This window comes from Monodon monoceros, unplaced genomic scaffold (assembly GCF_005190385.1).
Source record: "Monodon monoceros isolate NGI ecotype Baffin Bay Population unplaced genomic scaffold, NGI_Narwhal_1 Super_Scaffold_7, whole genome shotgun sequence".
NCBI classification, from domain to species: domain Eukaryota; kingdom Metazoa; phylum Chordata; class Mammalia; order Artiodactyla; family Monodontidae; genus Monodon; species Monodon monoceros.
The window spans coordinates 93,793,026-93,820,233 of record NW_021703784.1 but is presented as its reverse complement, the minus strand read 5'-3'; the positions used below and the strand labels follow the sequence as shown (position 1 = coordinate 93,820,233).

The following is a 27,208-nucleotide window of genomic DNA, read 5'->3' as shown; positions in this document are numbered from 1 at the left end:
GTTGATTTTCTCTGTGATTTGACAATTAGTTAAAAGAATATCTTTAGGATATAGTTGTTTATTAAGGAAGAGTTGTCACTGGCTTATTTATTTGTCTAGACTGGTACCCAAACTTTCTCCTTCTCCACCCCGATACCCATTGAATTTGAAACAAAGATTCTTTTCTTTTTTTTTTTCCAGCCGCGCTGTGCGGCTTGTGGGGGTCTTAGTTCCCGACCAGGGATGGAACTCATGCCCCCTGCAGTGGAAGCGCAGAGTCCTAACCACCGGACCACCAGGGAATTCCCCAAAGGTTCTTTTCTTTTGGGTAACCCATCTCATCTGCCCTGACAACTTTGTTCTTTTCCGGAGCTTTCTTCTACTACTATTTTTTATTGTTTTCCTAGTCATCAAAGGATACAGCTGATATAGGGAACTGTTGTACATATTCAGAGTATTAATTAGGGAAGGAAGAAATAGTTGTATTCATTTAAAATATTAGGAATTTTACAGCTTGGATTGTGTATTGACTTATATTTTAGTAGGGCTTAATATTAATTTTTGATAACTTATTCTAGTGTGTAATACTTTGATTTCAAGCTTTTCTGTTACATTCCTTAGTGACTCCACCTTATCTTTCAAGGGATTTTATGTAAGCAAATGTTTTAGAGCACGGATGGGCAGATTTTTTTCTGTAATGGGCCAGGTAGTAAATATTTTAGTTCTTTCCCTATTAGGTCTACTCAACTCTGCCTTCCTACCTCCAAAGCAGCCACAAACGATATTCTTTTTAATTAAAAAAATTTTTTTTTAATTTATTTTTGGCCGCGTTGGGTCTTTGTTGCCACACACGGGCTTTCTCTAGTTGTGGTGAGCGGGGGGCTACTCTTCGTTACGGTGTGTGGACTTCTCATTGCGGTGGCTTCTCTGTTGCAGAGCACAGGCTCTAGGCACGCGGCTTCAGTAGTTGGAGCAGGCAGGCTCAGTAGTTGTGGCACGTGAGCCCTAGAGCGTGCTGACTTTAGTAGTTGCTGCACGTGGGCTCAGTAGTTGCGGCGCGCGGGCTCTAAGGCACGTGGGGTCAGTACTTGGGGTGCACGGGCTTAGTTGCTCCATGGCATGTGGGATCTTCCCAGACCAGGGATCGAACCTGTGTCCCCTGCTTTGGCAGGCAGGTTCTTAACCACTTGGCCACCAGGGAAGTCCTCACAGACAATATTTAAATGGGTGGTTGTGGCTGTGTTTGGATAAAACTTTATTTATAAAAACAGGCAGCTGGCCCAGTGCCTGTAGTTTGTCAAACCTGCTTTTTAGAGGCAACTTGCTATTTGAAGAAACTCTTTTTAAGAAGTGAGTAATTCTTTTGAAAATGAGTAGTTTTCTCTTTAGTTTTCAGTGGTTTACTTTTAGATTTTGTATATTGGATGTTTTAAATTTTGAAATAATTTCAGACTTGCAGAAAAGTGGCAAAAATAGTGCAAAGAATTCCCGTATACTCTTCACCCACATTCCGTAAATATTAACATTTTACCACATTTGCTGTATCATTTTCTTTCTTTTGCTCTACCTGTATGTGAATATAGTTATGGCTTTATTTATAGTTTTTGTATTTTATATATTTGTGATAATTATATTCTATTAAATATTGAATTTTCTTAAAATAGTGTATAGTTTGATAGAACAGTGGCCTTTAGACTTAAAAAAAAACAACCTCTGTTAGTAAAAGGCTTTTGAGCAACCTGTGTGTGTGTGCGTGTGTGTGGCATTATGGTTATACATTTTAAATCAAAAGTTCTATTATTTTCTTCCTGTTCTCCAGTGGATCAAAAGAGCAGAACCCCTGATGTACCTCACTTGAACACCACTAGTTTAGAGAATAAACCCGGCAAAGTTGTAAAGAAAGGTTTTTTTTTCTCTGTCAGAGCTTCAATGACTCTTTAAAACATTTCTAAATAACAGGTCAGAATGAAATGGTAGCTTCAAGCTTGAACAAGCTTGTCTGAGCCCATCCTAAGTCCTACCTGACTTCATATTACTCAACTACTTGATTGATCATTGTCAAGTGAAATTTGTGGTGGCCAGATCAGAAAGCGCTCAGCTGCCATTCCATTCCTTTTTCTTGTGTCATTTCCCCATCTATGGCTCTTTGCAGGAGGCTAACTGTGAGAGAGAAAGATCTTTCTTTGAGTTTCCTAGGAGTGGTGGTGATATTTACTCGTTATTTCTTTATTCAACACCAATTGGCGAAGTGTTTTTTTGTTTTTTTTTTTTTTTGCTGTACGCGGGCCTCTCACTGTTGTGGCCTCTCCCGCTGTGGAGCACAGGCTCCAGACGCGCAGGCTCAGCGGCCATGGCTCACGGGCCTAGCCGCTCCGCGGCATGTGGGATCTTCCCGGACCGGGGCACGAACCCGTGTCCCCTGCATCGGCAGGCAGACTCTCAACCACTGTACCACCAGGGAAGCCCCTGGAGAAGTGTTTTTTAATCCTTCAGATAGTGTTTGTGTTGTAACTGTAGAGAACTTAATGTTTCATCAGTGATACATGTATGGGGTGCTATTCACAGTAATTGGCTCTCCTGATTTTGTGTATTAGCAGCTAACACGCCATATGTGTATGACTTGCTAGTCCACTGTATTGCCTGAGGAGCAAATGGTGCCAACAGATTCTAGTAAGTAGGCACAGGGGATATATATGTGTTCCAAAAGAACCTCATCAGGGACTCCCCAGAGACAAAACTAAACATTTTGGTGTAACTCTGTTTTAAGACGCCTTCCTAATTAAGGTAAGAATTTAGGGTGGGAAGTAGGGTTTGCGGGATTATAAAATGGAATCATTAAAATTGAAATTGTGTAAACCAAGCTCTTCTGGTTCAAGAATCTCCTTCACAGCATCTCTAAAAAGTCATCTCATTTCTTTGAGTACTGTCACTGCCTTGGCAGAGTAGTGGGTAATATTGGCCTCCTAATTTGGCAGGGTCATTTTTCAGGCAGAAGTACTTAAGAAGGATATATGTTGGTCACTCTGGAGGATGCCTCTTGTCAAAGGGCCTCTGCTTATTAAGCAGACATTTGGAGGGTAACACGACAGGGCTCAATGAAATTCAAGACTCATTCCAGAACCCTCTGGGATAGAACAAGCTTCTGGGTGTTCCAGGGCAGTCAGCTGCTCTCAGATCTTGCTTCTGTTCTTCAGCTCCCGCCTAATTCCTATAGGACAAATTTATTAGTAGTGAATATATGATGGCCTAAATTGATACTCTTCTCAAAATTTCGCTTCTCTTCTTTCTCCAGTCTGTGTACCTCTCACTATCCCTTCCTCTCACAAATAGTCCGTATTTCAAGATTCAAAGACATGCCATTATTTTATGTGCTCCTATGAAAGAAAAAAATCTTGCCAGTTAAACTGCGTCACACAATTATAAAATGTATCTTAATTTCAGACACATTAAAACGTTGGGGGGGAAAGCGTGTCTTAGAATTGATGAAACACAGCATTTCTGCTGCTGTAAACAGTGGTATCATTGAAGATTCAGGTTTTCAACCAGAGAGAAGTTGTTTTATTGCTTTCTTCTCTTCCTCATTGGCTTCATTGTATTCACTCCCTTCAGTGGTAGGACTATTTAACTTGTCCTAAGTGTGGGGATTATAAGCCTTGTCTAGATCCAAAACATCATGTAACAGTTATTTTCCTGGGTGGGAAAGGTAGCAAGCCAGGTTGACAGGGCCTCTGTTGTATCTCTTTCCCAGGCTGTTAGGGAAAATGCTTCGGTGAGCCAGTCGCTGGGATAATAACAGTGAATTGAATTAACTCAATTGGAAAAGATTGGTAGCTGCTGTCCTTATCCTGCAGATCTGCTTTAAAGAAGAGTCCAGCAGGGAGCTGGAGACCTGCTCCTGGTAGAGCCAGGCAAAATGCTGCTGGAGAGGAACAATATGCATTTCTTTCTGAGTCCACTTCCTTTGAAACGTCTTCTATGGCAGGAGCTTGATTGGCTGCCAAGGCACATTTGAGTTGGGAAGCAGTGTGGCAGACATGGCAAACTGGGGGGCCCCGAGCCATGTTTGTCAGATGAGTTGGGAAGCAGTGTGGCAGACATGGCAAACTGCGGGCCCCGAACCATGTTTGTCAGATGTTTGTCAAACTGGCCTTTCCTGTACGAAAAGGAAAAAAATGTTTTAGCTAAAATGTAACAGGAGATTTCATGCAAAAGTCCAGATTTTTGGCTTCCCTTAAATAAATGGGAAGAGCCAGTGTTACTGGACCTGCATTCTAGTTGGGACTCACACTGGATACATGTACATAGTGGTTTGAAGCATTTTGGAGTTGACAGGCCTTCACTGGAGTCCTGGTGCTATCACTTGGTAGCTGTGTGCTGCAGTGCAATACACTTAACTTCTAGGCCCATTGATCTCATGTATGTATAGTAATGCTTACCTTTTCAGGCTGTGGTGAGGTTTAAATAAAGAACTACATGTGAAGTGCTTAGTATTTGCCTGGCACTAAAAAAGTGCTCAATAAAATATGTGTGTAACACATATGATCATTGAATTGACAGTTGGGCTAGATTATATAATTAGAGATTTTTAAGAGAGCTGTAGGAGTACTCACAGAAAGGGTGTGGGCAGAGCAGAATGTGTAGAAGATAAGGGGCTGTGGATTAGGATGACATGCAGGAACTGAACACCAAGGTAAATGTTGGCACTACATGATAGTCTCTCGGTATGCCTCATTTTCCTCTCCCATGTTGATCCCAACCTCCTATTTGTCTACTGGAGGTACTGGAAATAGAAATAAGATCATGTCTCTACTGCACTGACGGAAGAGCAGTATTCACCATGATACAATGGCCATATCCAGCGTGGGAGCTCTGGAGCTCTTCATTTACTTATGCCTCTAAGTGCTTATAGGAAGGGTGTGATCCCAGATAAGAGGTGTTAGCTAGCTGCAAAGGGGGATGTTATTTATCTCTCCCCCCATTTTTCCTTATGAATGACCTCTGAGTTGGTAATTGACAGGGATTATTGCCATTTTTTTAATCTCTGCTAGGAGGCTGCTGGAGTCTTCCCTCATTTCATTATCCCGTTATGATGGAGCAGGATCCAGAGAGCACCCAATTTACCCAGACCCAGCGAGGTAAGGCTGAAGTGAGAAATGGCACTAGGTGGGGGGGAGGGACTGCCCTTGGGGTTCCCAAGCTGTTGGAAGCCCCATTCTGTGCCTCTCTGGTCCTGGTGCTCTTTTACTCTTCAGTTACAGTTTTGAGACAGGTGGTTCAGGTGATTGGGAAGTATTACAGGTAAGTGAACAGAGCCTCTGGTGACAGAGGGTTATGACTGAGCCCTTGTCCTTTGGGGCTCATTTTTGTAAGTGGGACACTAGAGGAGGGACCTGAGGAGGTCATTGGCAGAATCACAGGATATTTCTTTTCTGCTCATCAGAGAGGCTGTTGCCATTCAGATGGACAGCCAAAAGGGAAACAAAAGTTTTTTTATTAATAGGGAAATCACTTACAAATTAAAAGCAAACAATTCTCTCTCATTTGAGAGAAAATTTAGAACATGAAAAGGCGGAAATCAAGTTCATTCAGATGTTGAAGTTTTGGAGACTATATGACGGAAGAGATGACTGACAAAAGGGTAACTGAATAAAACAAGTTGACATATTATTAAAGTGCTTGCCTTACCCCCATTAGAAGACATTTGAAAAGTTCTTGAAGAGATAAAAAGAAAAAAAGAATTCAGATGAGTTTAAGGCCCACCTTTACCTTATACTGGTAACTCAGGACCGAGGATGGGGTGTTGAGTTGTTATATAACATTTATTTATAGTGAGCAGCCCTTTGGGGTTGTCACAGCAGGACTTAATAATTCTGTTAATGATCCGAAAGGGGGTTAAACCTGCACATTCTCTAGCAACAGCAGACCGCACATTGTGAGGCTTTGCCAAAAGAAGAGGGTAATTTATAATGGTGGGGTTGAAGTTATTAACAGTGTAGGTCAGAAAAGGCTAAATGAGCTTTGCTGTAGATTAAGAATTTCAAGTCCAAGGTTTTTGTTTCCAAGGTTATTGAGTGATTTTGTTGTTACTACAGTTATGTCATGATACTGAGCATTCTTTCTGAGATACTAGTGAAAAGATTCCCTGTTATCCTCTTACTTCCTTTTCCGTACCCCAGAAATGGCAGATCAGGGAACATGGGGACTGATGACTTTAAAACGGGTAGGCAACTTAGATGATGACTGAAACAAGGAAGTTTATGTTAGTCTCTAGTCATATTTGAAAGTAACAAGCCCTAAATAAGAGAAGGAAATATTTTGCATGAATCAAATTCTTTGAAACCCTGAGAGAACTTCTTGCTGTGAAACAGTTTCTTTTAGGACAGTAATGGGAATCTCATCCCCAGAATTTTTAACCTGACAAAGTTTAACGGTGACTCTTAAAGACCATTATTTGTCCGCCTTTCATGTAATAAATTTGTTATTTATTCCTACTCAGATCTCTTTATCACAGAAAGGCCAAACTTTGTGGTGGTGTTATTTTTACATTTTCCCTTTAAACACAAAAAAGGGTTTTTTGGAGGGGGAAGTATTCTTCCTTGAAGAAAACTTGAGTTATTTAAAATATTCACTTGGAACACTTTTAGAGTTTGATAATTATCCACTCTTCAGTAGGAGGATGATTGTTACCTCATTACTGGTTGTTTAATTTCTTTTTCCTCTTAGATTTCACCCTGCATAATCTGTATAGGTCAAAGCCTTTATGAGACATGTCAGCATTCAGATCCTTAGCTTCCCTCTGGATATCTAAAAAGATGAGGCTATGATGTACTTGTACTTAATAATTGTGAATCCATTTTTCTTTACCATTGATGCACAGTTATGTAGTTTAGGGAATTCCTGTCCAATGGTGAAATTAAACAATTGAGGTTACCTAGTGCTGAATTTTTTTTTTTTTTTTTTTGCGGTATGTGGGCCTCTCACTGCTGTGGCCTCTCCCGTGTGGAGCACAGGCTCCGGACGCGCAGGCTCAGCGGCCATGGCTCACGGGCCCAGCCGCTCCGCGGCATGTGGGATCTTCCCAGACCGGGGCACGAACCCGCGTCCCCTGCATCGGCAGGCGGACTCTCAACCACTGCGCCACCAGGGAAGCCCCCTAGAGCTGAATTTTTACCCCTACATAAAAGGACAATCTTTATTTATTATTGTCAGCATCAACATTATTTCTGCCTCTATCACCATAATATAATTTTTCCATTAGTTAAGGTAGGCTATCAACTCAGTAATGAGTGTATTTATGGTCACTTTTCAGAATCTTTTCTAAAAAAAGAATCTTCATTCTCCTCTTAAAACTTTTTTTTAACATTCTTTTCTGCTCTGACTGACTTGAGAATTTAACCAACAACAATTGATTTCTACTGGAAGATTTCTGTATATTTGGTAGCTATAGGAACAACTCAAGAGTATTGGCTTCTGTCTGTTGAAAATTTAGGGTTCTTGATTCATCCTTGCCAAATGCATGGGAACAGGTGCCCAAAGAGACAGTGAAAGTTCCACTAGTTGAAACTTTAAATCTTATTCTCTGATGATCTTGGCCAAGGCCTCTGTACGTCCCATGCCCACCTACTGTATAAAGATAATTTGGATTCAGAGGTGCCAAATGCAGCATATTGTTCCATAACACAGACTTTTGAGTTCCAAAGATTGTCACCTGGCCTGCTTGGAAATTCTGCTTGATGGTTGGCCAGAAGGACACCACCTCTGATGACAGGCATTTCAGAGGCAGCCCTGTTTCGTGAGGCAGTTGACTGCAGGATCTCCTTTGGTCTGAGTGAGTAGATTTACCGAGGATTTACCTAGAGGCTTACTTTGTCCAGGGGTAATGAAAGGTCAGGCAGCAAGATGTTTGTACTTTTTCTACCATTTGGATGTAAGTATTTCCATTTCCATTCTCAATCAGTTTTTCCAGATTTCCATTAGAAAAAAAAAGTTGCATGCTTTTTTTTTCCTTCTATATTCAAACATTATAGAAGTTAAGGTCCCTAGGAATCCTTATCAGGATTGTTGTGTTTAATTTTTTTGGTTCTAATTACAGAAATAAATATTTTTATATACGTATTAGTATATACATATCATTCTTTAATTTTTCCCCCACTTAAAATTTTATTTTAGAGGGCTTTCATTGTGCATATATAAGGATATTCTTTTCAATTGTTATATAATGTTTCTTTGTATAGATGTAATTTATTTAATCTGTTGGTGGACATTTGGGGTGTTTCCCAGTTTTTCACTAGCGCCAGCAATATATATATATATCTTTGTATCCTGGTGTATTTCTGTAGGATAAAATTAATAGTGGAATTGTTGAATCAAAGTTGGCAGGTTTTAGGTCTTGGGCAGGTTTTAAGTCTTGAAATTTCTTAGTAATCCACTTAATATTATATATAAAACATTTTTCTGTTACTGTTCTCTCACTTTCTCAGTTCACAGCCTCAAATTATATACGTTGTGAAAGATGGAGGAAAAACTTGAGAAAGAAGGGAATGTGCAAATTGTATAGGACAGTAGACATTTTCATGGAGTATGAAGACAGTGAACCATAGCTGGAAGAATATAGACCTTTTACTAATTTAAAGTAAATTAAGTCTTTTAAGACTAATTACTGAGAACAGCCATTGTAAGGGAGAAGAAGAGTGACTGTTGTCTTCTGTGTTGCTCAGTGCCCACGTAGCCTATGATGCTCTGTCATAAGAAATAGAAAAAAGCTGTTGTTTTCTTTTAGATTTTCTGTTCTCCTGAGTATATTTTACTCTCAGTCTCTATCCTGAATATTTTCTCTGTGTTAAAATATCTGGATAATCTGTAAAGGAGAGATAAGAGGTTCAAAGAAGTACTCTTAAGGAGCTAGGACAAATCTGGAGCTACAAGTATTTGTTGGAGAAGAAAGGAGCCCTGGTGAAGGTGATGCCTGAAGATGCCTTCTTTAGTCATCTCGGGTTCACCATCTCTTGGCCTGTTTTCTCATCTATAAAATGAAAGAAGCTGTGGTCCCTTTCATTTCTTATATTTTGAATATGGATGATTAAGGAAAATCTGCGAATCTATATAAAGGGCACACCCTGAGAAGTTAAAAGAGGTCCCTTAAGAAACTAAAAGAAAGGTCCAGTGTTAAACTCTTGGAAGGGGCAGCTGTTGATCAGATGATGACTGATTAAACAGCTGTTTGCCTTATCTCAGAACAGAAACACTGGTGGTAGTCTGATAAGCATATTGTGCAGTACAAATCTCCTGGTGAGTTAAATGCCGTTTATTTTTCATGTCTCCAGAGTTCGCCTCAGCAGGGAGATGTGATGGGAGAGCTGGATTTACTGTCTTTCACAGTATTCCCCACATTAGTGCTAGTTTGTGTTTGTTCATCTCTGTTTCTCTCAGATTATCTCCTGCTGCATACTATGCCCAGAGGATGATCCAGTATCTCTCACGGAGAGACAGTATCCGCCAGCGTTCTATGCGCTACCAACAGAACCGCCTCCGTTCTTCCACCTCCTCCTCTTCCTCAGACAACCAGGGTCCATCAGTAGAGGGAACCGACTTGGAATTTGAGGACTTTGAGTAAGTATATATTCAACTTGCTTTCTTACCCCTCCTCCCAAGCTGTGAGTGCTTCCAAGTTGGCCACTGTCTGAGCAATAGTGGTTTGACATTCTTGCTTCAGACCCCTAAGTTATTATTTATGAGAAATAGGATGGGGTGAGGGACAGAGGGTTAAAATGCCCAGGGCACTCCCACCTCTGGTAGTTGCATTGCTGATTCCCTGAAGCCTCTGGGAAGAGACAGCCCATTGGGCCCCAGGCCAGGCTGGGAGAAAATGGCCGCTGCTCTTTAGGCAACTTTTTAATTTCCCATTTGCGTAAACAGTGACTGTGGAAGTGCTTCATGTGGACTGTCTTCATAACATCAGGGAGGCAGGAGGGTTCGTGTTTTTTCTCTTAAGCAGAGTAGATACAGAGATTAACAACAAAGACAATACTCGGATTTCCCTAGGAGACAGATTCTCTCAGTACCCTTAATCACACTGCTTCTCTGAGGTCCTACTCCCTTGTCCCTAAACGTTCTCAGTCTCCCTGTACCCCCAGTAAGGATCCTTTGGAAGTTGCCTGTCAGATTAATGTGGGGGTTGAGAGGTGATTCCTTGCTCTGCTAGTCTCTTTGAGCGGTCGGCTGGGGTACGGGGGTGAGCTAAAGGAGCAGCGTCAGTCCCGGGCTCCAAGGTCAAGCTCCCCAATCTTCCTGCTGGGTTTTACATTCTCTCACCTGCTGCTCCTGACCTTTCTAGCCATGCATTGTGTTTCTTTCCATCTTGAAACTGAGCTTTCCTGGCTTGTACCAGATTGGACATTTGGCTTTTGCTTTGATTCCTATATTTTGATATTCTCAAAACATGCAGAATAAGAGGGAAGGGTGGTTAAACATTTTTCTTTCCCCATCTTTTTTGCTGGCAGTACTGGAATAGGACAGCCTGTCAGTCATCTTCCTTTTTTTTTCCCCTTCATCTTGACATAGCCTGGTCAGGTCTGGGATCTTAAGAGCTCCTGCCTCCCTTCCACCTTCCTCTTTCGTAAGCTGAATGAATAGTTCCCCAGGAGCCATCTTGCAGTGGAGCTTTATGAAGTGTTTGAGAAATATCTTTGCCAGAGAGGACCAAGAAGGTGGGAATACCCTTCATACCAATTGGCCTTCCCGATACAATCCTTAAACACACTGGCCAATTGTGTACTGGGAAGCAGAAGGAACATTCAGTGGGAGGCTCATTCGTCTGAGGAAGATGTAAATGTGAAAGAAATGCAAGGTTGCCCTCAAACAGCTGTGCTGTGGCAAACGGAGCAGGGGTGGTGGGAGAAGGGCCCAGCTGCTCTGTGACTCTCAGATGTGTCCTTCTGCCTTAAGTCCCCGCTGGGGGAAGATGGACGTGGGCACAGCAGTGAAGGGAGAGTCTCCACTCCTTTAGCCAGGCAGACACCTGTAGGGAAATATGTTCCCCTGTAGAAATGATTATTTTTCCAGCACCGGGGTCTATTCAGGGAAGCAGTTTCAACGCACAGTGCCAAGGCTGCTGGGACTTAGTGCTGCTGAAAAGCCTCGGTAATCCCGTGGAGCTCTGGGAGTCAGTGCAGATTGCATAGCCCTCTCTCCACGCATGTTTGGAAGGCTGTTATCTCTTCGCAGTGGTGAAACGTGGGGCTCATGCCTTTGAGCTGTATCTTGCCTCGTGACTTGTCCTTCACAGTGGAGTTCTGGGTTAGTTTAAAATGTTCTGTTCTCATCTTACCTTCTCTTTCTTCTGTTACCACCTCCTCCCTTTCCCCTTCCTTCCCCCTTGATTTTCCTGTGTCAGACTGCCTCCTCCCTGTGCTCCCCACAGCCCACCTGTGCTCTTGCCTCCCCCTGGCTTCAGCGCAGCCTGAATTTACATCACCCTCTTCACCTTTCATGCACTGACTTACCATTGTATTGCTCCCTGGTTAGTAACAATGGGCTGGTTTCTCTAAAGCCCCTCCGAAAGTCCCTCCCCTTGGTGTTTGCCTTTCTTGTGGGGCTGAAGCAGACTATAAACTTGTTTTTAATAGCAGCTGTGGATTAGTCACCTCAGTATTAGCAGTCCAGGTCTTCTAGTGAAGGATGTTGCCGGCTGGTTGATGCTGAGTTACCGTCTGTTCATTCTTTCTCTGTCTCTTTCCCCGCCCTCCTCCCCCTACTGTAAACCAAAGGCTGCTTGTGGTTGTGCCTCTTCTCTTAATTTCTAGGTACTCTGAGGAGAGAGAAAGTGAGAAATTAGGGAATGTACCAGCCCATTTTAATTTCTCTGCCCGAATCCTTTTCCTCAGCTTTGATAACTAGAAAGAAAGTTACAGGCGTGTACAGTCATAATTTATAGTTCTTTCAAGTACAGAGAAGCAGATTAAGTTAGATATGGCCTGGAATCCTAACACTTAGGGTACCATTAAGAGAGACTGTTCTTCTCCTGGGTTTCCTCACCTTCACAACACAGCATGGTCTTGCCTTTGCCACCCCACTCCAACCTCTTCACTCTCCTTCTATTTGCTAAGTCACAGATCATTTTGCCTTTCTCTAGCTTGTCCCATCCAGGTGTATAGGGACCTCAGAAAACAAAACGGAGACATTACGCAGATCCCATCTTTTTTGGTTCTCTTTCATCATCCATTGAATGAAAGGTATCAGCTATCACATTTTTCATGTATACTAATTTATAACATACACAACATTTGTAGTATATATATACTAATATACATATGTCTTTTAAAATCTTGTTTACTCCTTATAATAACCCAGTGAGATAGTTGTTCATTTCACTGTGTTTTTTAAAATAAGGATACAGAGGCTTGACCAAAGTCAGACATGTCTAAGATTAGAGATCAGGAGCAAGCATGTTTAGTGTCTGACTTTAGTGTCCTGCAGATTTAAAAACCTTTAAAAATGATGTACAACCATATTTGAGCCCTTGCTCCATGAGCTTGCTGTGCAGCAAGACTATCTAGATTTATCGCTAGGGAAGATAGGTTTGAAGGTTGGTCAACATCAGGTTAAACTTTCTATTCTTTTGTGGTCTGGATTAATGACCATCTTCCCAGGCAGGCATCTTCTCCTGTCATTTGTCTCTGTCTGCGGCAAGGATTGAGACTTCAGGGTCCCTGTGTTTATCAAAATGCACAAACAGGACATCCAGAAACCTGCTGTCAGGTGGTCTGTCCTGAAGCCCTCAGCATCTGTCTTTGCATAAAGATGTTCACAAGCAGGGTAAAGGTGTGGCTGCCCCGACCCTGCTGTCTGCCTCCTTCTGAGCTCAGACCACCTGCTAGAATGTAGATGGCAAATAAGCATAAGGAAAACTCACATTTTTATTTTCACCATCCCTTTGGAAAGAGGGAGGGAGGCTTTTATGAAGCCCAGGTTGAGTGCTGTGTTCCTGTAGTTTCTAAGGCCAGCAAAAGAGGTGGTACCTGTGACTTTATGACTGTTGTTCAACCTACCCTTACCCTCCCCCCTCATTTTATCTGTTATTCTAAATGTAATTATAATCCTAGAATCATCTCCAGTTCATCTTCTTGCCTCATTTTTTACCTGCTTTGCCTTCCAAGGCAAGGATACCCTGAGCTAATGACAGAACTGGAGAAGCTTCAGATTAGATCAGTCACAAATATCTCCAACACTGCATAATTATATTCAACTTCTTTTTTTTTTTTTTTTAAATTATTAATTTGGCTGCATCAGGTCTTAGTTGCGGCACACGGGATCTTTCTTTGCAGTGCGCAGGCTCTTTGGTGCAGCACACAGGCTTTTCTCTAGTTGTGGTGCGTGGGCTCTTAGAGCGCGTGGGCTTAGCAGTTGCAGCGTGCAGGCTCTCTCGTGGTGTGTGGGCTCCAGAGCATGCGGGCCTAGTTGCGGATCTTAGTTCCCCGACCAGGGATCGAACCTGTGTCCCTTGCATTGGAAAGCAGATTCTCAACCACTGGACCACCAGGGAAGTCCCTCAACTTCTTAAAAATTGTTGCCAGCACAGAGAGAACAAATCCTTCATTCACAGTTGTGACACCAGTCTGTACTTGGGGAAAACGTCTCAGTGAGAATTCTAGTCTTTCAGCCTGGTCTTTCAGATGAAGTGTCTTGAAGTCAGTTACATTTGTTTTATTAACTCTTCTAATTTATCTCGTTGTATTTGGGTTCCTTTTACCCAGAAATCCATATTGTGACCAAATATGCAAAACCGTTTCATTGTGAAATGAATGACAGTCATTTCTGGTTGCCCAAGATGGGTTCTGGTTCCTTAGTTTGGCATGATATGTTCTAGCAGTACCACATACACATGTGCGGAGGAGCCTCAACCAGAAGGCTTTCATGGTCCCCTTGCTAGACACCTTCTAGCAAGGAAGTCATTAAAAGGTCTTCTTGGTATATAATGTAGCTGAGGACAGTTCTGAAGGCTGTCACTCCATTCTGCCATCTGACTGGGTGTGGCATAGAAGTTACTCGCCTTTATAGTTCAGAATTTAATATTCTTCATCTGCCCTTTTGCCACTACGGAAATTTAATTGAGTCACACAAAGAAAATATGTTAGAAACCCGATGATGTTACTCTTATCTGTCTATAGGTGAAATCCTGACAGCTTTGTGAGACTCATATACTTGTGTCAAGTTCTCATGGCTAGAAATTCCAGGAGAGTGAAGTCACATGTCCTTGGTAGTGTTTGCCCCTGCTCTCTCTTCTATGCCCCAAATTTCCAGGACTCCTATGGGAGTCAGTGACTACTAATAACAGATATGTTACTTATAGCCGAGAAAGGGAAGGGGCAGATCTTCAGAGCAAGAAGTCGTGTACTTCATTCTGAAATGGGGTTGCCTTTGTTTCTTCCTTTGACTTACAGACCATAATCTCTTTGATATTAGAAGTGCAAGAGAAACTATAAGGGAACACACTGTAAAGTGACCATTCTCTTTACAGACTGGAACCTGCCAAAGCAGTCAAGGATCAGGCAACCAGCTACAGTTATTGAGTGGTGGTATTATATAGAAGTAGTTCTTAAAGTGAGATGAGATAAGAAACCATTCACTTCCTTTTTACCAGAGTTTTAAATAATTTCATTTAATTGATGTTTGTGGTGGTTGATTGTTTTTTATAGCGTGGGTTTATAAAAGAGAAAGTCTTAAAATAGGACTTTTCTCCAGATATACTTAGAAGAAAGGCAAATAAATGCAGAGTCATAGAAACATGAAACAGCATGGAGCATGTCAAGAATTCCCTTGTTGACAAGTATGGTCAGGTTGTAAAGTCCAAGATACAGCAGGAGATGAGCCCCGAGAGTTAGAGTGGTACCAGATCTTGGGGAGTCTTGTGTGCCTTGCAAAGGAGGAGAACTGTACCCTGCAGGTGAGCGGGAGTCACTGAAGAGTTTTAAGCTATGGAATAACATCAGATTTTTACACAATATCTCATAAGATAGACTGTAATAAGGTACCCCTAAAGTACAGGACAGCATTGTATGAAGGGAGAGAGTACTTGGGGAGATGTGAGAAGGCTTCATGGGTTTCAGCTAGGTGTGAAGACCCCATAGGACTTCAACGAATTGACGTGGAGGATGGAAGTAGGGAAGGAGATTCTAGACAAAGGAGTAGCTTAAGCAAAAGCCCAGACACAGAAGATTTACAGGGTTTGTGCAGAGACCCTGCATACATCTGTGGTTAGAGCAACGGAGTATTTGTACTTTGAGCGATAAGATCAGAAAGACATGGACTGTGGAGGGCCTGGAGTGCCTGGCTGAGAAATTTTGGCCTTGTTTTTGTCTAGGGACAGCCATTATTCAACATGTGTTTTAGGCAGCGAATTCTGACAGCGGTTGTTAGGCAGGTGGCAAGTATATGGATGCAGGAAAACCAGTTAGAAAACAGTGGGCAAAATACATATGAGGACATATGAGGACTGAATGTTAAGTATTAGACATAAGAGGCCTTGGTGTTTTATAAGAGTGGGGCCTGTTTGTGAATATTCCTGGGGAGATGAGCTGTGTGAGAGCTCAGCTGCCTCACTTCCTACTTCTCCAAATAAAATGTTGCCGGAGTCCTTTTTTACTCTTACTGGAACTGATTTTGAGCTAAGTTTATAAAGTAGCAAGTGACTCCCAGAACAGCTGTGATTGGATGGAACTGGGATCTCCTGTTAGTGCCCACTGGTTCCCAGAGCCTGACAACTATTGTCTAGGGAATAGCCCCGCGTTCCAGTTTCGGCTGAGCCTGTGATATGCCATTTGACCTTTGGCAAGTCCCTCTCCTACCCTAGGCCTCAATGTCTGACCTTGTAAAATTAGATTAGATAATCTCTGAAGTTTATTTTAGCCCTAAAGCTCTTGGATCTTTGTTGGAGCTAACTACCTATCTTAGAAGGATTTCCCTTGTACTCAGCAGAGGTAGAATAATGAAAAGTTTCAGAAAAGTGGAGAGACTTCCTGAGGATTAGGAATAGGATATCTGGTACCTGTGGAGCCCCAACAGATTTATAAAATATATGCCTACCTGAATTCCAGCTCTTTCCTGAGGGTTTTGAGCCTATTGCTTAGAAATATATAATATTGCTTGGCAGCTTTAAAATTAGTATTCTTTCTGGGCAACTAAAATACATATGAATATTTATTATGAGGAATGGTAGGAGAAGAGAAAGAAAATGGAATATATGTGGATTTAAAGAATTAAACAGCTGTGAAGGAAGAGGGGGAAAGGAGGATAACTATCACTTAGAGATATGTATTTATTTTTTAACATAAAATGCACAATAGGAATATGGATTTGCATAATACATGAAGATGAAATTAAAGGTAGAACAAGAAAGGAGAGGACTTCTCTGGTGGCGCAGTGGTTAAGAATCCGCCTGCCAGTGCAGGGGAAATGGGTTCAAGCCCTGGTCCGGGAAGATCCCACATGCCACGGAGCAACTAAGCCCGTGCACCACAACTACTGAGCCTGCGCTCTAGAGCCCGTGAGCCACAACTACTGAGCCCGCGTACCACAGCTACTGAAGCCCGCGTGCCTAGAGCCCGTGCTCCACAACAAGAGAAGCCACGGCAATGAGCAGCCCACGCACCGCAACAAAGAGTAGCCCCCGCTCGCCGCAGCTAGAGAAAGCCCGCACACAGCAACGAAGACCCAATGCAGCCAAACAAACAAATTAAAAAAAAAAAAAAAAAAAAGGAAAGAAAAAGAAAGGAGAGGAATTTGTAAGTGGTAGTTATCTGTTATATTACTATTCCTTGGAGAAAAATTAAGGCTCTGAAGTTCCAAGAGACCTATGCTATTAGGTATCCCCTATGAATGATATCAGCTGGGCCTGTGCCTTCCTCCCAGAAATCTAGCCCTGACATGCGTGCACAGTCCTTCGAAGTAGAGTCTAGAGCCTTACTAATAGCACCCGAGTAAAGAAAGGACTTGGCCAAGATCACTGTGCCATCCAAGGACAGGAACACCAGCTAGGCCTTCTGTTGTCTGGAGATTGAGTAGAAACTGAAGAGCACAGGGAAACAAGTATTTTTTTAATGGTCTAATTTTCAGCACAGTCAACTGTGTATTGTCAAGAAGATAATGGCCTTTTGAGCTTTGTGCTGCCAGAGCTTTATTTACAAAGGCCCAAGTCAGAGCCATTTGTCACTGAGTAGTAATGGCAGCCTGACTCTCTGGTTAGGACTCAGACAGCAGTCTGTAGGTGTATTTTACATTCCTTTAAGTTACAGCTTTTCTCTGAGGCAATTAATCCCAGGCATTTAGCAAGAGTAGCTGCTGTGTTTCTCCCTTGTTCCATAGATGCATTTTCTTGTATTTGGCAGTTGTCTTGGATGCTTGTTTGAAGGGTGATTTTTCCTTACAAAATCTTTTATGAGAAAGTCTTATTTTTTTCCCCCCTCTCCTTCCCAAATAGCCTTCTGAGAGTTAATCAGAGATGCACAGAGTTCAACAACTGGGAAGGCCATTAATAACTCAGCCAGCTTCTATCCTGCTGGCTTAAAGGCAGCTTCTGGCTGATGAAATTGATGAGGATTTCTCTGGTGTTTCCCTGAAAAGTATTCTGGTGAGAAAGAGTCCTCCAGTGATAGAGGAGTGGTACCAGCGTGCTTGCATACTCTGGTCTTCACTGTTTTTGTTTTTTTTTTTAAGTACTACCCTTGAAAAGGGCATGGGCTATGTTATGTTAGGCCCAGTATTTATCACCCTCCATTATTCCTAAGGTAAACTATCTTTCTGGGTCTGCCTTTCTCCCACTGTTCATCTGGCAAACATCTTCTAATCTTTAGTCTCTGCCTAAATTTGCCTTCTTCATCTCGTGGAGGCTTGCTCCATGTTGGTCTTGTATCAGCACTGAAGTGAGTGTCAGAGTCTGTGTAGTTTTCTAAATTGAACATTATTTTAAGTACTTTTAATTTCTTTGCCCTTTTCTTGAAACTTTTTTTTTTCCTTTTCTTGAAACTCTTAACCACTCTTCCTCTCCCCGCCCTTGCAGATATCCTTTGCATTGAAGTTTGTTTCCCCATCTCAGCTCCTTATTTTGAATTTTCCCTTCTTTCTAGACTATAGAAGCTAGAGTCATTAGTTGCTCTTTTCACCTCTAATTTATTTAAGGCCATGCTTTTAGTCAGGGATTTTTGTGTGCCAGCATTAAAACATGGGGCTTTTGCCCTCTACTTGCTTAACTTGTCCTGTGGTTGGACATTCTGGCCTTTGCCACCTTACCCATTCATGTTTTAAGTTTTTCCTGGTCAGGAAATGTTTGAGCTGTTCTAGGCTATTTTCTCCTAGATGCCTGTGTTTTTTTTCTCCCATAGGCAGCATCTCATTTGCGTGTTCACCACATTTCACATTTTACTAATTGTTCTGTGTACAATTCTGTCATTTCTCCTTCTTTGCTAGTGTGCTCAACACTTTCAATTTGAAGTCTTCTCTACATTTTATTGAGATGCTGTTTAACTCCTACTTCCCCATCATTAGTCAAGACGTTAAACTGAGGACCAAGAGATACATCTCCACTCACTTAATATTATTGCCTCTTTTGCGGTGCCTAATGTAACCATCATTCTGAGACTGCTTGTATCTGAGCCAGCTGATTTTCATATATATATATATATATCTTCCGGTAATCTCTAAATAACATAAAGCCATTATCTCTGACCATGTTTTGCCCTTCCTCCTCCCTTTTTTTTTTTTTTTTTTTAGACGGAAGGAGAAATTGAATCAGAAAGAAGTTAATTGTTTTTAGGTTTTAATAACAATTAAAAGAGGCTTGTGAAATATGTCATAGGAGCCAAATTTTCTCCCAGCCCTGGCATTTGTCCATTTTTCTAAGTTATCTTCATATGTCCTTTCACCCAGCTCTGTGTCATGTTTGATTCTGGCAACTGCTGATCAGTACTGTCTCCTGTACATCCCTCTCCTTCCCTGCTCTTCAACTCTGCTAATGCCAGATAGAGCACTGTTTATTGTCCAGAGAGAGAGGGCTCTTTGGTCCTTGTTCAGAAGTAAATTGTCAGCTCCACAGCGTGGTTCTGGGAAGGCCAGCTCTTTCTTAGCTGTAGAATAAAGTAATTGGATTTGTCCCATGATGCTTCTTTCTATAACTTAATTTTCAACCTTTTTGAGGCTTAGGACCCTTCCCCCCCCCCCCTTAGGACCCTTCTTAACTTTAATATGTGTTCTAACTTCTCTCATGATAATTAGTTGCACTTTTAGTGGCCATCTGTAAGTAAAATATACTGTTATGAAAAGCTGTCATGAGTTCACTTGTACTTTTAACCGAGTTGGTACTTTGATCACAACTTGAATCTACATATACTTGAAAAATAATAATATACTTAATTTGGGAGCTGTCTTATTTGTTTGATATTCAGCTACTCCTTATAATAATTTGTGGGCTCCCCAGAGCTGCAGTCTGCTGGTCAGGAACTTCTGATCTCGTTGTTCTTTATAATCCCCTTTTCACTTTCCATATGGTCTTATCTCTCTTTCCTTGCCTCTCCCTTCATCTGTAGAGTTTCAAGTCACAGGAATATGATATGTTAAAGAAAACAGTAATATGCTTTCTCTTCTGGGAAAATAAAAACCAAGTACTGACTTTTAATGGATCAGCTTCCAATATCCCTGATATTGATTTGTCTCTAAATGCTCAGCATCCAGTTCCACCAAGATATAAAAACCTTCCTAGGCTTTCATTTCTGGTTTGTAAGGGTCCCAGTAGTACACTTGAAAGCCAAAGTGTTGTCTTAACTTTGGTTACAGTGCCAGTTTGAAGATTATCTCATTAAGTTGAAGATAATCCAAAGGAAGAATTCAGAACATACCCCAAATCAAGCTCTCAAGAGGTTCATTTATTTTGTGGAGTTGGTTAAACAGCTAATTAACTGCTCTATCCAGCCAGAGTGCCCTTTGGCTTATTGTTCCTTTGATGCATTGGAAACTAAGCCACGTGAAGTTTCTGTTGTCTTCTCTTGTAGGAAGCAGTGAAGTGTAGTGGAAAGAGCAAGGGCTTCAGAGTCAGATGGATCTTCCTTGAATCTTGTCTCAACCACTTACTAGTTGTGTGACCTTGGGCATTTGCCTCTCTGGTCCTTAGTTTCCTTATCTGTGAAACAGATCTAATGAGACTTAATGGGAAACTCAAAAGATTAAATGGGGTAACATATTAATAACCTTTGTATTAGGACTTAGTAGATATTTAGTAAATGGTGTTTATTACCATTACTTTAACAGACCATAAAGAAAACATTAGACTTTTTTCTTTTTAATCAAATGACCAAGCTTAGGATTGCCTTGTCTAATAATCTTCATCATTGTTAATTTTTCAGTCTCTAAAAGAAAGGACTGCCTAGTCTTTTTCTTGTGTTGTTTTTCTTTCACATATCTATGATTTTTCCACACCAAGGACCTAAACAGATTTAAAGATAACCATTTGTTGAATGAACTTGATGGGAGAATTCTTCTTCCTTCAAGATCCCCCGAAGCCAAAGTTTCTCTGTCTTTCAGTCTAGAAAGAGATATGTTTATATACATATCCATTCTAAATCCCTTTAGAAGATCTAAACTTGGCTTCAATTTCAGATGCTGCAGAGTTCAGAGACCACATTATTTCAAGAAAAATCTTCCTTCTTACTGAACTGTTTAGTAAATGCTCATAAATATTTTAATTGAGGTACTCCAGAAACGTAGTATATTAATGTGCCACCCAAATTAGTAAGCAACCAGATGACTAACTTCTCTGGGACCTTCACCTAAGTGTAGGAATTTAGTTTGCGGGATGTCTGTCTTTTGGGCTGGTGTCTGTTTCTGCTTTAGTGACTCTCTTAGGTGTAGTCTTTTTGTTTTCTCCAGGGACAATGGTGACAGATCCAGGCACCGAGCTCCACGAAATGCCCGGATGTCTGCACCTTCACTTGGACGCTTTGTCCCAAGGTAAGAACTGGATAGTCAACTTTTATGAGAGACTTTTCTGAGGGAGGCTTTATGAGAGGCTGGGATTTTTAAACCTACTTTCTGGTAGGTTTGTCCTGGACAGACCTATTTGGACAAAATTATTTGTCCTGGACAGATAATTCCAGATATGGACAATCTGGTGGATTGTCCATATCTGGAATTATTTCCTAGTGAGCCTACAGTCCAGCCCTGCCACCTAAAGACTTGACAGGAAATGATTAACCACAATGAAAAGACATAGAAAAATGGCATTGGGAGCATCCTGTTCAAGAATAGAAGCCCCGGGAAACTTTAGAAGAAAGATTGGAAGAAGATGCAAACGTGTGAGAGGAATTGTACTCTGCTCTAGGTTTCTTTGGATTCCTAGGCTTAGTGGATCCCTTATCTTTGATTGTTGAGGGTTGGTAGATAGTATATCTCCTTTGTTTTAAGGCAGTCTGTAGTAGGCTTTTAACGCGTGATTCCTTCATATAGGCGTTTTTTTAAATTAATTTTTATTGGCGTGTAGTTGCTTTACAATGTTGTATTAGTTTCTGCTGTACAGCAAAATGAATCAGCTATGCATATACATATATCCCCTCTTTTTTGGATTTCCTTCCCATCTTATAGGCGTTTCTTGCTGCCTGAGTACTTGCCTTATGCTGGGATTTTTCATGAACGTGGACAGCCTGGCTTGGCTACTCACTCTTCTGTTAACAGGGTCCTGGCAGGTAAGGAGATGTTTCTTTGGATTTTGAAAATTTAAAGGGGGAGGGAGCCGTGTAAAGCTTTCCCCTCCTTTACCTATGTTGATGTGATGGCATCTTGGCATCTGGCTGAAAACTCTTTTTTAAGGTCTTGTACTTGGTTCCTTACTTCAGGGCAGGAAACTACAGATTGAGGAAAGCTGCTTCTTTTGCCCATTCCCACTTCCTTCAGACATCTCTTTTTTAATTAATTATTTATCTATTTTTGGCTGCGTTGGGTCTTCGTTGCTGCACACGGGCTTTTCTCCAGTTGCAGCGAGCGGGAGCTACTCTTTGTTGCAGTGTGTGGGCTTCTCACTGCGGTGGCTTCTCTTTGTTGTGGAGCACGGGCTCTGGGCACGCGGGCTTCAGTAGTTGTGGCATGTGGGCTCAGTAGTTGTGGTGTGTGGGCTTAGTTGCTGCACAGCATGTGGGATCTTCCCAGGCCAGGGGTCGAACCCATGTCCCCTGCATTGGCAGGCGGATTCTTATCTACTTCGCCACCAGGGAGGTCCCCAGACATCTTTTTAAAAATTTATTTAAACCATTTGTTTCTTAATCCAGCAAATAGACTTTTTAAATTGAATGATAAAGATGCCTTGCTCATGTTTTATTGTTGAGGTACGCATGAGCCAGATCCTGTGATTTAATTAGGACTGAAAGCACACCTCTCCACCCCATTGCTGCTGCCAGCACATGGAGTTTCCAGGCCCTGTGGAATAATCTTCAGAGGAAGAAGGAGGAGAGGGACCCATGGAGCTGGCTTAGAAATTTCCACAGAATAGAAAATGGACTGGACAAACCCAGCCGAGGCAGTTTTATGGTGGCTGAATAACTTAGTGACCAACGTTTTGGGGCTAATATGCGTGATGTGACTGGGCTGAGACCCAGTGTGTGCTGCTGCTTCTGGGCAGTCTAGAGAAGGAAACAAAGCAGAATCTATTTTTTTTCTAACAAAGGTTTTTCTCTTTTCCCCCTTCCCCCCCACCTCCACTGCCAACTTGTAAATTTATGTATGTGAAGGCATTAAAAACTATAAAAATCAAGCCACATTTTGGTGTATTTTTTAAAAAATAAATTAAATGTTTGGCTGCGCTGGGTCTTCATTGCTGTGCGCAGACTTTCTCTAGTTGCAGCGAGCAGGGGTTACTCTTCATTGCGGTGCACAGGCTTCAGTAGTTGTGGCACGTGGGCTCAGTAGTTGTGGCTCGTGGGCTCTAGAGCGCAGGCTCAGTAGTTGTGGCGCATGGGCTTAGTTGCTCCACAGCATGTGGGATCTTCAGGGATTGAACCTGTGTCCCCTGCGTTGGCAGGCAGATTCTTAACCACTGTGCCACCAGGGAAGTCTCTTGGTGTATCTTTAATAAGCATCTTTATTTTAAAAATTCAAATGACATTACGTTTTGGAAAATCTGGGCCACGTGGTGGTTAAAGGTAGAGAGGGATCCGTGTGAGGCAGTAGCACTGTCAGGCTGGGGGAGTATGATTTCTGACCAAGCTGTTGTGGCAGCTGGTAAGCCATGGGACCTGGCTTCCTTTAAGTAGCAGTATCCTTGACCCAGTGTCAAGGCCTAGAAACCCCAGAAACCTCAATGGTTTCTCTCTACTGGACACCAGGGCTTCATAGGCCCAGGCTTGGTGGGGGAGTAGACTGCACCATGGTGTCCTGACAACCTTGACTGAGGAGGGCCCTAGTCAGTAAACAGACCCCATGGCTCTCCTTGCTTGGCGCTTCTGTGTGGCTTGGCTAATGGCACGTGGAAGCTCCTCACTGGCAGATAATCACTTGCTGCCAGACAGTACTACAGAGTTCTTCTGCATCCTTCTTTGTTCCAGACATCTGCCTCTACCACCCAACACAGCAGCTCCCTGCTCCTCTACTGCTGGGAAGTCTCTATTTCCTTTGCATTTAGTTTTTTTGGAACAGCTGTATGTTGTTTTTCTCTCCTTTGATCTAATAACTCTTTACCTCCATTTCTTCTTCCCTGCTTTATGCCCAGAGGTCTGACCCCAAATAGCCCAGTTTCACTTATGGATACCTTTGAATATAGGGGTTATGTTCCAGCAGGCAGTTTACAAACATGAAATCTACTGAGAAAAGTTCTCTAACAAAAGATGTAGAGTGCCTTGAGAGGAAGGAAATCTAGGCTCTCAAGAAGCTCATTCTTGAATTAGATTAGCGGATGGTTTCCATTCACATTTAAACTCATTTCTCCCATTTTCTCAAGATGCATGTTGCAGAGTATCCACTGGTCTTTTCTTCTTTTTTCTTCTTTTTTTTATTGAAGTATACTTGATTTACAATGTTGTGTTAATTTCTGCTGTACAGCAAAGTGACTCAGTTATACACATATATATTTTCTTTTTATATTATTTTTCATTATGGTTTATCCCAGGATATTGAATATAGTTCCCTGTGCTATACAGTAGGACCTTGTTGTTTATCCATTCTGTATAGAATAGTTTGCATCTACCCCACTGGTCTTTTCTTAAATGCCCTCATCATTTGTAGACATTTGGATGTCCCTCCAGATTCTGTTGACAGTTTTGTGTTACTTTTATTCTTCTCTTGAGAAAATTCCAATGATAATAATAACAGCAACAAAAAAAAGCTTAACATTCATTGAGCATTGGCTGTATGCTAGGGAGTGTTTTAAGTGCTCTTCCTAGTCATATTTCATTTCATTCTCACAGTAATCCTATGAGATGGGTGCTATTATCTAACAGTGGTGGGAACTGAAGCCCAGAAGGCTAACTTGCCCAGAGTGATGCAGCTAGAAGTAGAGGAGCCAGAAGTGAACCAGGCAGTGGGACTTCTGTTTCCTAGTCTGCCTGCCTCCCCACAGCTATTTTTAAGGACAGAGCATCAAAATAGCATTCTTCTTCTAGGTCCTTAATCTAGAAAAGGGAAAGAGGTCCCAGGGAACTTGGCTGATCTTCAGGGGTTTTCTTATTTGTTCTAATTCCTCTATTTTAAGTGGTTTCTAGACATAGCTTTTTGTGACCCAGTAGTGCTTGCTAAGGAAAATCTTATTATATAATAGGCCTTTCCCCGAGCCTTCATGCCCTCCTGGACACAGATGTTTTGCTTTTTATTAAACTTATTTTGTGATCATGTAATAGATAGAGCTGCTGTAATAATGGCTTTTGAAGTGAAGACAAATTAGTGTTGTAGCAGTAAGCACTCCCAATTTTCCTGGAAAGGCACTTTCTCTTATATGATTGGAATGAGGCTGTGATGGTCTCAGAACAATTAGATTCAGTAGACGTTTGTTCCGCAACTGTGTGCCAGGCACTGTTGTAGGCTACCAGAGTGAATAAGACAGACAAGATCCCTGCTCTTCTGTAGCTCAGAGTTTAGGTGGTTGGCTGTACCTCAGTCTTGCTGTTTGGTTCTTAGCTCCAAATATAAGGCAGAAACCTTTGTATGGTGAGTGGCTTTTTGTAGGGGTGAAGCATGGAAATTTGGCAGACCTGGAGGGACAAAGTATATACACACCTGCAGTTTTAGGAGGCATTACCAGTGGCAAATGAGTTTTCAATGGACCCTAGCCAAAGCCATTCAGAATCATCAACAAAAATGGATTTGCAGAAAATTAAGATCCATTCTGCCCACTTCCTCCCACAAGAGCCTGAAAGCAGTAATATAAAACAGAAGCTGCTACAGAGAAGTGTTTTGATAGTCTGTTAATCTTCATCTCTTCCGCCTTATCTTGTTGTCTTCTCCACAATTCTGTAGGTTCCTGGTGGCCTCCAGTCACCCATCAACCCACACCAGGCCCCTTCTTCAGCAACACAAATTCTGAACCTGTACTTAAAGAGGTATAACTACATTTAAAGCTACTGCAACTTTACCGGTATATTTTTGGGGAAACACGCAAAAGTCTGGGGCGCTCCCCCTGCTGACTTTTTAGCAGACAGCTCTAGCTCTGTATAGTAATAGCAGTCTGTAACAGAGAAGGAAATGAAGTTAATGACTGCCTACTATGGGCCAGGTACAGTCCAAAGTGCTTTCCCATACATTATGACAGCCCTATGAAGTAGATAGTGTGTTTCCATTCTGTAGGGAAGAAAGCTGAGGTTCAGAGAAGTTACATTACTTGTCCAATATAATGCAGTGAGAGGCAGACCTGGAACTTTAAACCAGGTCTGCCTGACTCATAATAACTCTGTTCTGCCTTCTGTGCCATGTTTTGCCTGAGTTCAAGTAGGGAGTATCTGCCGAAAGGTTCTTAAGCCTATAATATTTTTCTGCATGCTTGAGACCTGATATAAGTGAAATGAGAAGCCCTGGCATTTGACGTCTTCCTGGTAATTACTGGAAGAGAAACGCTGAGGGATAGGGACCTGGGTAGTGTAGGGTATTAGTTATCTGTTCTGTCTAATCTTTTTGACTTTCATCCTAATGAGCATCTGCTCCCAGCAGATGTGGTCCTGATGGATTTAATTTAGTATTTTGATTAAAATCAATGGGAAGTGTCAGGATTTTTTTGCTTCTAGCTACAGGTCATTGGGGCCTGGTTGAGTGTCATGGGCTTTGTGCCCAGTCATCCTAATTTCTCTTAGGATTTGTTCTTTGAGCCATTAGTTTAGGAGTGTGTTTTTCAATTTTTACAAATTTCCTTCTGTTGTTGCTTTCTTATTTAATTTTACTGTGGTCTAAGAACATACTTTGTATGATTTCAGTTACTGTAAATTTGTTGAAACTTGCTTTATGGCTTAGCATATGGTCTGTTCTGGAGAATGTTACCTGTGTGCATGGCAAGGTTGTATATTCTTTTGTCGCTGTGTGGAGGGTTCTGTAGATGCCAGGGAGATCTACTTGGTTGATAGTGTTATTCAAGTTTTGTATACCCTTGCTGATTTTCTGTCAGGTTGTTCTACCCATTATTAAGAATGGAGTATTGAAATTTCTCATATTATTCCTGAATTGTATATTTCTCCCTTCAGTTTTGTCAGTTTTTGCCTCATATATTTTGGGACTTTGTTGTTAAGTACCTATATATTTGTAATTGTTTTGCCTCCCTGATGAATCAACTTTTTCGTTATAAAATGTTCCTCTATCTCGTGTAATATTGTTTTTTTTTTTCCAGGTATAGATGATGGTACAATATTATATAAGTTTCAGGTGTACAACATAGTGATTCACAATTTTTAAAGGTTATATTCTCTAGTAATATTGTCTTTAAGTCTAGTTTTTCTTACATCAGTATAGCTACTCCAGCTCTTTTATGGATGTAGGTTGTGTAATATATCTTTTCCCATCCTTTTACTTTCAGCCTATTTTATATATCAGAATATAAAGTGTGTCTCCTATAGAAAGCATATAGTTGTTTTTTATCTAGTCTGAAAATCTCTGCTGTTTGATTAGATTGTTTAGTCCATTCACATTTAATGTTATTAATATAGTTAGATTTTTGCCTGCCATTTTGCTGTTTGTTTTCTGTATTTCTAATGTCTTTTTTTATTACTGTTTCTCCTTTACTAACTTT

At 41.5% G+C, this 27,208-nt stretch overlaps 1 protein-coding gene across 11 annotated transcripts in view; it reads left to right on the top strand.

Moving 5' to 3' along the window:
* AMBRA1 (autophagy and beclin 1 regulator 1) overlaps positions 1–27,208 on the top strand; it is a 173,361-nt gene that overhangs the window by 54,782 nt on the left and 91,371 nt on the right. For 9 of the 11 annotated variants that reach the window (XM_029207199.1, XM_029207194.1, XM_029207193.1 and 6 more), the window contains 4 exons: positions 5,028–5,114; positions 9,409–9,588; positions 20,890–20,970; positions 21,601–21,701. In XM_029207199.1, the coding sequence (XP_029063032.1) occupies positions 5,028–5,114; positions 9,409–9,588; positions 20,890–20,970; positions 21,601–21,701 (449 nt within the window). The remainder of the gene's footprint in view (positions 1–5,027; positions 5,115–9,408; positions 9,589–20,889; positions 20,971–21,600; positions 21,702–27,208) is intronic. The other 2 variants (XM_029207201.1, XM_029207197.1) reach the window with 1 other exon arrangement.